The sequence below is a fragment of the Gallinula chloropus genome (assembly GCF_964237585.1).
Source record: "Gallinula chloropus genome assembly, chromosome: 26".
NCBI lineage: Eukaryota > Metazoa > Chordata > Aves > Gruiformes > Rallidae > Gallinula > Gallinula chloropus.
Genome location: NC_140111.1, coordinates 5,565,935 through 5,577,952, shown reverse-complemented (window position 1 = coordinate 5,577,952; position 12,018 = coordinate 5,565,935). Strand labels below are relative to the sequence as shown.

At 44.2% G+C, this 12,018-nt stretch overlaps 1 protein-coding gene across 1 annotated transcript; it reads left to right on the top strand.

Annotated features, from left to right (window-relative positions):
• Nucleotides 1–277: 277 nt before the first annotated feature.
• MEOX1 (mesenchyme homeobox 1) lies at nt 278–6,880 on the top strand (the record flags this gene model as incomplete). The annotated part of the gene is made up of 3 exons (XM_084275617.1): nt 278–728; nt 5,713–5,885; nt 6,722–6,880. 3 exons carry the CDS (start codon nt 278–280, stop codon nt 6,878–6,880), a joined length of 783 nt encoding a protein of 260 aa, XP_084131743.1.
• Nucleotides 6,881–12,018: the final 5,138 nt, after the last annotated feature.

Genomic DNA, 12,018 nt, shown 5'->3' with positions numbered 1-12,018 from the left:
TCCAGCACTTCACGTGGAAGCAAAGACCTTGGGAAGCAAGTCAGGGCAGTCACTGCTTAGACCTGGGTGCTGCTTTGCAGTCGGGACAATGAAGATGTTTAGAAGAGTTCCCAAAGTCCCAAATCTGCAACAGCATCAACCCCACAAGCAAACTGTTGCTTAGGGAGGAAACCTGCTCCACAAAGTTTGGAGGATTTCCCCTCTGCTCCTGTCCTGATTTCGAAGCCTGAGCCATAACTGGTCCTGACCAGGGGAGTGTGGACAGAACTGGAAGCAAATGGATCCCACCAGCAGCAGCTGCATGCGCAGCCCACAACCTCCCGCCCCGCTCTGGGGGTGCCTGCGGAGCACCCACGTGGACGTCACCACAGCTGCAGGGCTGACCCACTACCCACCAGCACCGTTCTCCTTCCATCAAAAGCCAGACTTTGCTGCTTACTCTGATTTCTCAACCTCCTGCCTGGTGACTGCTCCCCACAGCTTCCCCTGCGAGGAGCGGGCGCTCGTGGAGCAGCACCCCTCTTTCCAACACTCTGACTGGCATCTTGCAGCAACTGAGGCCAGAAGACGACTAAACCCAGGACTGGCCTTGGGTTCTGGGGAGTCAGAAGTCAGCAGCCCAAACCCAGTGAGCGCAGCAGTGGGTATGAATGAAGATGAGGAGGTACCAGTAAACGCTACAAATGAGACTGAGAAAAAGTCATCCAAAAGGAAAAAGGAAAACTCAGGTAGGTGATATGAAATCAGGGTTGTGGGACAGCCCAGGCTATACAGAGAGAGAGAGAGCACCTGTAAGGTTTGGAATTAAGAAATAAAGCTGATGAGGAAAACATTTTAGTAACTCTCAGCTGGGGAAACTCGCAGGGAAGTGGCTTAGTCTTTGATGACCTCTGGTGTTTGCCTTTCACTCCTGCACATCTTGTTTACTGAACCAGCATTTCACTGGCCAGCACAATTTGCTGTAACTAAACAGGATCCATGTGGCACGTACACCCTGAGCTGGAAGTGGAATGTGGAGTTACATGTGGCATACATGCCATTTGTTCAAGTCAAAGAGCAAAGACCCCTCTTCTTGAGCTGCCTGTGCTAGCTGGAAATGTTATACTAAGATTTTGATATCTCAGTTTACAGTAAGAAGATGCAAAGTCTCCCCTTAGATATAAATTCCATTTGGCCTCACCAAATATTAGACCTTTTTTGACCTCAAAACAGGAGCTTCTAAAAGTTTCCACCATGCCCAGCAGTGCAGAACAGGTAGTTTCCCTTGTGCCATCCGTGCTGGCAAAACACACACCTTCCTGCTGCACAATATTCAATAATTCCATAGTTACACAGCCCCTAATTTGCTGCTGTCTCAAACCCAGGCATGTGAGAGATGCATAAATTGTTTTCTCCTAAGGAAGTGTAAAAATTAACGTGCTTCCCTCATTTGCTGTCATTAATTTGCAAGCCAACCATCCCTTTTTCCCCACAGCACTGCTATGAAGTGGGAAATCTTTTCCAGTAGCCTCAATTTTACAGGTTGAGGACACAGCAATAAAACCATTTGTGTGTTTATTTATAGGTTTTACAGGTTGGGTACAGAGGAGCCACCTCTAATCTAGTTTTCCTTTCTCCATTCTGCAACTGAAACGAGCAGCTCGGATTTGTCCCCTCTGTGTCACACAATTAACCCTCATCTCTCTTCGCTTCCAACACGAACAGACTGACAGGGAACACCCCAAATAACTCATATTCCAAACCTCTCATGCCCAGAATCTAGTTAACTCCCCTCAGTTATCTGTCTTTGCTTTGGAAACCCAGGTTTGGAATTTCTATTGAAAAAGCATTTTTTGGACAAGAATTGAAAAAATAAAACAAAATATACTAAAAAATTCAAACAAGTTTAAACCCAGTAATTAAACAGGAACACTGCTCTGATTAAAGCTTTTGCTAGTCAAAAGCAAAGAGCAGATTTTGGTATACTCAGACTAGAGGGATATCCCTTATTCTCTGAGACTGATGGCAAAGCACAACTCCCTGTTTTCAATGAAAAACAAATGCTTCTCCTTTCCTTTATCACCAGAACCCCTGACATTTTCTTTTTACACGTGCTGTCCCAAATACTCTCCCTTACTGGGGAGCTGTAAGCAATGACATCACTCAAAAATAAGGTGTTTGCTACCTTTCTAACAACTGTTGCTGCCTGTACAAGTTGTTACTCTTGTGAATCATGAGAACATCCCAAAGGGAATACCAGGGCTTTTCCTTTCACTCCCTTCTACACTTACCAGACAGGAGATAGAATTATTTAGAGAATTATTTGATATCCCTCCTGCAAGCTTTTCCTTCCTTCTGCCCTCAGACAAAATAAAACAAATAAGGGGAAAGTCTAGGAGCAATTTTATTGGGATTTCCTTCATTTTTTGCAGCAGTTGCAGAATGGCACCTGGACAGATCACATACTGATTGTTTATTTGAAAAGTGGAACATAATGATGTCTTTTCTCTCCTCTTGAAAAATTTAATTGATTCCTTTAGAAAAACCTAAGTGTCCAGTGACTTCTCTTCAGAGACTGGGCTATTAAAGAATTAAAATTTATTGACATCACTTGAAGACAAAAGCTGCAACTATTTTCTTTTAGTTGGAACCTCATCCACCACAACTTTTAATCACAGTATTACCATGATTTATACTAGTGCATGCAAAACCCCTCTGGTTCTTGGGAAGACTCTAAGTTGTTGCAAGACATGGTAAAGATCTTGAACATGGCTCTTTGCAGAGTATTCTGAGAAAAGCCTAAAATAAGCATATTTCTCAGAGGAGCAGAATGGTGTAAAACCAATTTTAAAAGCTTGTCAATCTTTGAAACCTTCTTTGCAACATGGATATATCAAAAGCACTTAAGGAATGGCTTTGTTATGGTAATAACAACAATGCCATGAGTAGTCCTGGAGAAACAGTTCTTCCCAGAGAGGGCTGTCAGGCCTTGGAACTGCCCAGGGAGGTGGTGGAGTCTCCATCCCAGGAGGGATTTAAAAGCCAGTTGGATGTGGTGCTGAGGGACACGGCATAGTGGTGGGTGGCAGGTTGGGGTGATGGTTGGACTTGATGCTCTAAAGGGTCCCTTCTAACCAAGATAGTTCTATGATTCTATGGTTCACACACCCTCCTCTTCCTCTACAGACCGTAGTTACTTAGATGCCATAATCAGTCTTGACTTTACAGGCTCACCCAATGACCTGAAGATAGATGTTGACCTAGTGTCAGCAATCACAGCTGCCCTGCTGCCCATTCACAAGCCATAGCCATTAACATCTTCAAATAAAAATTCCATTAAGTTTATATCCAACCTGTACTTGTGTCATTATGCACTTGAAGTCCTACCTGAGGTCACTTTATTTAGCCCATGTTCCTGATAGTTTTTAGAACTTTATGTTTCATAATAGCAAAGTCTATCAGATTAGATATCTAGTTTCCATTTATCACCACAAAAGCAAAGCAATTAGATGCCTAAATACCCTTTAAAGTCCTGGTGACAAGTACCAAGAGCAAGCGTGATCAGATGTATAGAGTTGGGCATAGAATCATAGAATGGTCTGGATTGGAAGGGACCCCAAGGGTCACAGAGCTCCAACCCCCCTGCCACAGGCAGGGACACCAACCTCCAGGCCTGGAGCTACACAAGGTTGCCCAGGGCCCCATCCAACCCGCCTTGAACACCCACAGGGATGGGGCACCCACCCCCTCTCTGGGCAGCCTGTTCCAGCCCCTCACCACTCTCTCTGCAAAGAACTTCCCCCTAATATCTAATCTAAACCTTCCTTCCTCTAGCTTTAATCCATTCCTGTATCTGTACCATACTTTGCCTTACAGCTCTTTGCCAGCCCTCTTTACTGGTTATTTTTTAGCAGACCAGTTCACCCCAGTGAGAGAGCAAGTCCTCCTTCAAGAGACCAGATTCTGGCTCAGTTCTGCTGGGGGAAGCACAGAGCAAACCTGACTTCTGCTGAACAGCTGCAAATGCTGAACTTGGCCCATTGTTTTGCAGGAAACAGGTTGTCTCTTCCTAGACACAGGGAGGTATTAGAGCCTGACTGGGTTTTTGTTTTGGACACTTCCTAAGAGTAGGAACATGGATCATTTCAGTTCCTCCACATGTTTGGATGCTCCCATGTCTTATGTCGTTTCAATGTAGACATATTATGCATAGACATATGATGTGGAACTTCCTCACACACTGGTTGCACAGCAAAATGAAGTCATTATTCTTCAACCTCATAAAAACCCAATAGCATCTTCAGTTCAGGGAATCTAGCCAACCCCAAGAGCAAGAGGGGGAAGAGCCAAGGAACTCGTAGAACTGGCTCCCTGAAAGACTGGCAGTTTGAGCTCTGCTCACTGGAACAAGAGCCTTTTTCTTTGAACTTCCTTGGAGATTCTCCTCCACAAGCACCACTTTTTAAAACACAAGAGAAAAATAAAGTAAAATAAACAAAATACTAAAATCCCACACCACCACCCCAAAAAAAAACCCCAAGGAGACTAAGAAAAGATTGCCACCATCTCAGGCAAAACTCCATTTGTGTTTGCTTTTTAGCACAATCGCTGCAACATCCCCCTGGCTTTGCCTATGGCTTGAAATTTGGCTTTGAAATACGACTCTTGACCACGTTGCACCCAAGTGCACAAACAGCACAAGAGTTTTTCAGGGCAGCACAGCGACAAGGATGATGCTGAGGCCATTCATGCACACAGATGCCAGATCTCCTTGTAGTTTTCATTTAGCAAGGATTAGAAGTAGCTCAGAGACTGGAGTATCACATGCCAACACAAGGAACACTAGTTCTCTGGCCTTGCTTGCTTTACATTGTTCCTCACACACACAATTCCCAGGCCATATGGCAGCTCAGAGTGTTTGCTAATGACTTTACCTTATGCCTTGTGCTGGATGTGGTCACTGTGCACTCCTATACAGGACACATCAGACACACAAAGCAGTGGCTTTGCTGCCTGCTGCTTGTTAGATATGGGGAGACTGATAATCCATGTATAAGGAATGAAAGTAAAGATCATGGAATCACAGACTGGTTTGGGTTGGAAGGGACCTCAAAGCCCATCTAGTTCCACCCCCCCTGCCATGGGCAGGGACACCTTTACTAGCCCAGGGTGCCCAAAGCCCCATCTAACCCAACCTTGAACCCTGCCAGGGATGGGGCTTCCACAGCCTCTCTGGGCACCCTGTGCCAGGGCATCACCACCCTCTAGAGTGAAGAATTCCTTCCTCACATCTAACCTAACCCTGCCCTCTTCCAGCTTGAAGCCATCACCCCCTGTCCTGTCCCTGCCCTCCCTGGTGACCAGCCCCTCTCCTTTAAGTATTGGTCAGCTGTAAATAGGTCACCCCAGAGCCTTCTCTTCTCCAGATGTGGGGAAGGAAACTATTTCAATAACACGATAGTAAGGAACAAGAGCTTCCTCCCCACAGCTGCTCATCTCTGACCTGGAAGACCCAGACCCACATTTCTGCCATTCTAACAAGTGACCCCATCCTGACTCCAAGCTGTCCCACCTTTGCACACCCAAACACAAGACTGACACCACCAGTAACTCATTCTGAGCTTGAGGGGGTCATAACACAAACTTCCTAAAGCTTCCACTGAGCCGTTAGCAGTCTGTCTGCAAAACACCTCAGTGTAACTGCAAATTATACAACGTGTGCTTGCCTCTTAGAAAACCAGAACTCAAGCAACAAGGCAGAACCAAGCAGCAAGTCACGGAAGGAAAGGACAGCTTTCACCAAGGAGCAGCTACGGGAGCTGGAAGCTGAATTTGCCCACCACAACTACTTGACAAGGCTGAGGAGATACGAGATAGCTGTGAACCTGGACCTCACCGAGAGACAAGTACTTCCTGAATCCCTGACTCCCCAGCTTCTTCTTCCTCCCCCACAACTTCTCCCCCAAAGCTAAAATCCACATATGTTACTCAAGGGTGTACTTTTGCAATGGTATAGAGGTATTTTAATACAAAGTCTCCACATTCTTTTAAAACATACCTGTTACAAATGGCTGTAAGTAGTGAATAAATGTAATTATCTTTACCTAAACTAAAGATGGATTGGGGAATAATTGGTATCTACTAAGCTGCTGTTTACCCCCACTCATCGGTACGTACTGATGTGTCAGGCTTACAGATGGAATATGGATATCACCTTTGGCTGCAGGTACCAGGAAATTGTTAGAGGATGATATATCTCTGACACCTGTTCTTCCTGGGTCAGGCAGTATTTTAAAGCAATAAGGAAAGACCAAAGCTGCAGAGCTTCACAGAGAGTGATATTTCTGTTCTCTGCCTGTAAAGTCAGGGTTTCTTTATCAAAGCTTTGTGGACAATAGAGGAATTGCTCAATTAAATGAAGGCAATTACAATTCCTGAAGCATCAGACTGACTAGGTGCTCGAAGGCATTAGATGCACTGTGCCCATTGGATTGACATCCTTAGTTGACATAGAGACAGATTACAGGCAAAGCATGTGTACAGCCTTTGCAGGTCTCAAACATCTGTCTGGACCAGTTTGGAACCTGCCTCTGTTAGAGAGGTGGATTACTTAAACTCATGAGGTTCCTGTCACCTTTTCTTCCAGAATTCCCCAAAATATCAGCCTATCAATACTCACACACACACACAGGGCTGCATAGATTCATACCACACAAGTAACTATTCCCTTTGTATCACCCAGGTGAAAGTATGGTTTCAAAACAGAAGGATGAAGTGGAAACGTGTTAAAGGTGGGCAACCAGTGTCCCCACATGGACATGACACAGAAGACGTGGACTCTGCTGCCTCCCCAGGCTCTGTCCTGGCTGCGATGGGAGAGGAGTACGGGGAAAGTAATTGAGCAGGAAGCAAATGCAACGCTGCTCCAGGTCAGCTACACCATGAGATGATCCTACTCTCAAAACCTGTAGCCCTGAATCTTTAAAGGCTACACAACGCTTTAGGTTACAGAGGCAATCAAAGAACACAGGGGAAAAGCCAACAGAGGGCATGATTTCTGTATGTGCCTCAATGAACTTCACTCCCTGTGGAACTGTCTTACTACCACGGAGTAGTAAGAAGGAAAGCTGACAAACACTGACTATAAACCAGGAGTAATGTTGTCTGGGCTCTCAGACAGAAAATACAGGTGTCAGTCAGCAAGAAAGAATTGAGCAACTGTCAACATTTCCCTGGTCACATCTATTCACTCTGCATCTGGACTTGACAGGACACCTTTTCTTTGTGCCTCACTTCAAGGGAAATCAGTACTTTGATAGTCACTGGTTTTTCTTGCAATACAACCTGACCACCTGCTTGGCTAGGCAGTGAGACCAAAACTATATGCAGAGAATCCTGCTTACCGGTTTGAGAAGAGATGGCTTTCATGGGGACAGTCCAAGAGGTGCCTTGTTGATGGCAGCAATTTGCAGAGGGAAATTTCTTCCAAGCTTACTGTAAATCCTGGAATTAAATTGCTAGGTCTCACTTTCAAGGATTTTTTCAAAGCAGTCATTACCAAACCTGAGAGCAGAAATAAAGCCCTCAGCACAATAGCTGTCAACTTTTTTTCAATATTTAAAAAAAACATTCTATTTAAACAAAGGAAAACTTCTAGTGCTGCATTTCTTTTGGATTTATGGAATCTCTGGGAATCCATGGTTCTCTCTGTGAATTCAGGATTGTCAAGAGAAGCACAAACCAGTGTTATCTGGAGCAATTTAACTGAGCTTCCTGTCTAGAAATTCTAACTCAGTTTTCACTGGAAACAAAACTTGCCTCTGAATGAACATGTACATGTGTGTAGTTAAATTACACATAAAAATGTCTGTTAACTAGGTATTGTGTGGAGTCATGCTCATTACTGCTGTCTTCTAAATCAGTACCTGGATTTATGACATTTACAGGTAGGTGTCCAACTGAGCCCTTTTGCAGGCTTAATAGTGGGGGGGAGTGTGTTCTGGTTTGGGGTGTTAATTTCTCTTTGTAAATGATGAAATAATTCATACAAATGAACAGTACTTGTGCTTTTCAATACTTGTAAGCACACAGTGATTTGACCAGCTCTGCAGGGTTTGAGGACACCAAGAAGTGCTACCAGCAACTGTTAAAGCTGGCACAGCTACCCAGCCAGACCTCTCATACACAGAATATGTACAAGAAACTTCCCAATACAGCATCCCAAACTGGCACAGGACCTCCAGAAGTCTTAACAACACTTCCACTTGAAATTACCTCCCCAGCTTTCAGACGAAAATCGTAGCATATAAAATGATGTAGTTTTAGAAGAGTTCAGTGTCTGCTTCCTTTTCTTTTGTCTTTTTATTTAATGTACTGATGCCACATTTGAAATGGGGTTTTACACCAGCACAGCACGTTAAGACTACTGAGAATACTGAAAGTTCAGTTGAAATACATTGAAAGCAATGTCTACATTCCTTTCACCTTACTCTGATGTTATTGGGGTTTAATGTGGACTGCAGATATGCTGGATATCAAGTTGAGTATCTGGATGATATGTTTATAAAGTTATCTGAGGTTATTACACTTGTAAAAGATCTCAACATAGATAAATATCCATTTTATTTTTGGAGCAGAGGGGCTGTGTGTGCTTTACAAAGAGCTGATTGCTGTATCTAAGAAAAAACACCCATTAAATTCCTTCTTTAACAGTTCCAAACTATTTGATAGATTTAAAAAATGAGCAGTTTATAGTATATATTTGTGCAAAACCCATTAAAAATAAAAAAATTAAATTATTTTAAAATAAAGACATTTGGGAAGTGAAAGGTTATACAGGATATTTTCCACTTCAAACCAAACCAGTAGGTGGAATGTAGAAAGGTGAATCATTAAAAAAGGGGGTTATTAAATCTATCATGTATTTGAGGAAACCAAAGATTGAGAATTCTTTCACTCTTCCATGGTGACAATGAAACACCAGGATGTCCTCACTGATGTTTAGGCACACTTGCAACCCTACCCCTAAGGTATGAGTCACCTGTGAGATCATTTGATGTCTAGGCAGTTTACACATGAAACCATCTGCTTATTCTAAGGCTCCAGTGTTTTGTGATGGAACATTTCACTCCTGACATCAAAGCATTTGACCCCTGAACCTCTGGTGCCACGAATCTTCCAGGCAAAGTCAGTCATCTGGGAGCAAACTCTCTGACCTGCAATTATGTCTCACAGAAACACACATCAGGCTTTATTCTCTTTGTGGAAGGGGGGAAGTAAGCTACCTGGGGATATCTGGCACTGCTTCCCATGCCTGATCCTCAGTGAGTAATCTGAGCCACACCATCACCCACATGATGTAGGGAAGGTCTGGCAGGTCTTCCACAGGAAGCACAGGCAGGCAGAGCAGCAAAGCTTGCTTCCCATATAAGGCCAGCAGGAATAGCCCACAGGGACTGGGGATATCTGTATAAACACAAAAATATGTGCTCTAGCCCTTTATATCTGTGCTGCCTCTTCTAAAACACAGGAAGATAAGCTCTTTCCTAAGAAACAGAGATTTTTATGGGCATTTTATCCACCTAGCCAGATGCCAGTGTAGCATAAGACCTAACTTCTTTTACACAGCTTCTGTATCCCATGGCTCCTCCACCTCTCTGCATCAAGTGCTGTTGTGCTTGGCTATATACCATCCATCCCATGCCAAACCAGATGTCTGCATGGCCTTACTGCCACGCCAAGAGCTCCAGCAGTAACCACTCTTCCCTCTTCTGCTTTCCTGCAGCTCAGACCAGGCTGTGAGCAGCCTGGTCTAGTGGAAGGTGACACTGCTTTGGTAGGGTGAGGTGGAACTAGATGATCTCTAACATCCCTTCCAACCCAAACTAGTCTCTTATTTACAGTGTTTCAGTACAGAAGCAAAGAGAAGTCCAGCAACAGTGAAGGACAAGTGTTCTTCAGGAATGAGAAATAGGGCAGATGACCCATTGGAACATATTTTCAATGGTTTGGTGATAGAAAATTCACAATAATAATTTTGGGTTGGGTTTTTTTGTTTGTTTGTTTGGGTTTTCTCTAGAACACACACCACTACCAAAGTTTGTCCAGCAACCTGTGCAATGCAGAGATCCTCAGCAATCACTGTCACTAAGGGACTGTGGGAACCTGGCCCAAGAAACAAGTGTGGCATCTCCAGATCTTAAGGAGGTGACAGGCTGCTATTTCAGAAACATTTTTGGTTGATTTCTGAACAGAGCAGTGCTTTGGAGGAGCTGTGTGTCAGTTCAAAAGCAGGCCCATGGGGACATCAGCCTAGGAAGGAGGCTGGTGCTTTGAAGAATTCCACCTTATAGTTCTCTCCCCCATGATTTTCTGCCACCACAGGGTTTAAACACCCTGCATATAACACTAGAAGTAGCAATATCCCAGCCAGTGACTGCCTCTGTGTGCTTTATTTTTGTTCACCCTGATTGCTTTTCCCCCCAGTATTGCTAATCATGCCTGGCTCATCACAAACATCTTATGCCATTCTAAACAACATCCACCCAACAGCACATCTACTCAAATAGCCTTATAGATGACAAGAATTTCTGCAGTTTCCTAGGCAAGAGCCTTGGAGCTGCAAGTACAAGGTCCATGGTACTTCCTATGTATTTCATTTCAGAAGTAGTGTTCCCAGACAGCCTTGAAATTGGTGATGTGACCAGTGTGATTGTTACCATCCATGAACTGGCACCCTGTTGGGGAATCTCCTACAGCTTTGTCATGTCAATGGAATCATAGAATGGTTTGAGTCAGAAAGAATCTTTAAAGATCATCTAGTCCAACCCTCCTGCCATGGGCAGGGACATCTTTCAGGTTATTCAAAACTCTATCCAACCCAACCCTCAACACCTCCAGCAATGAGGCATCCACTACATCTCTGGGCAACTCTGGGTCTCTTAACACCCTCATAGTAAATACTTCCTTCCTTAGATCTAATCTAAATCTACCATCTTTTAGTTTAAAACTGTTGCTCCTTGTTCTATCACTACATGTCCCAGAAAAAGCAATCCCTGGTGCTGCAAATCCTCATGTCTGAGAAGGAGCCCTTCTCTGTCAGGATTACAAGCTGATGAAAGGCAAGAGGAATGAATATTTGCTCACAGCTGCACTTTTCACCAAGGCTGGTAATAAAAGGTGTCCAGTAAAAGCACAACACTTTGTTTTTACAAGGTATTACTTAAGTGGCTATGGCTGTACTTCATCATGGAGACAGCAAAGCAGAAAATCAGAAGCCACTGCTCTGCTTCCCTTCAGACACTGCAGGAACTTCAGCTGAGGCATACCCTTGCTAGTGTTTTGTTAAACCACCTGCTCACACTTTTCCCTGACAGGGTAAGAGGAAAAGATTGTGAAGAGGTGTACACCCCAAGGGTCAAGAGGCTTGATTTGGCTGGCTGTAATTCAGCCTTCTGCCTTCTACATCTCCACCAGGTCCAAGAGGCTTATTACAGGGGCTGAGAAAACAAGGTGCTAAGAGAGAGCCAGACACAAAAGGTGCTTAGAGAAAGACACAGTGTCTGTCTAAAGAATCTGCTCAAGCAGAACTGCTGCTCTTTGTTCAACAAATTATTCCCTTTCCCCTGCACCCAAGTCTGAACCAGTTGCCATCACACAGCTAAAGACTCACCACCACCTGCCTTTGCTGAGCTGCTTCTCCTGTGATGGTTTTCTCCTATGAAGGAGGTACTAAAGTTGTGGAACAGGTCTCTTCATCATGGAAGCTAATACAGGCATTTCTGCTCATCCTTCCCCAACAAGCTGGGTGGTTAGTGTTGGATGAAATGGTGCCAGCTTCAAGAAAACACACAGCTTAAGGCTGTTCCTCAGGACCACTGACTGACACTGTAAACACTGCTAGAAGAGCTATACCTGAGTTCTCAGCTTAAACAATAAACACAAGCAAACATGCTATAGCCAACCATGCATGTGCAATGACACAAGCAACCAATGTCTTCTAGAGGGAGCTACCACTGTTCTTTGCCTCCCTGTGCAGTG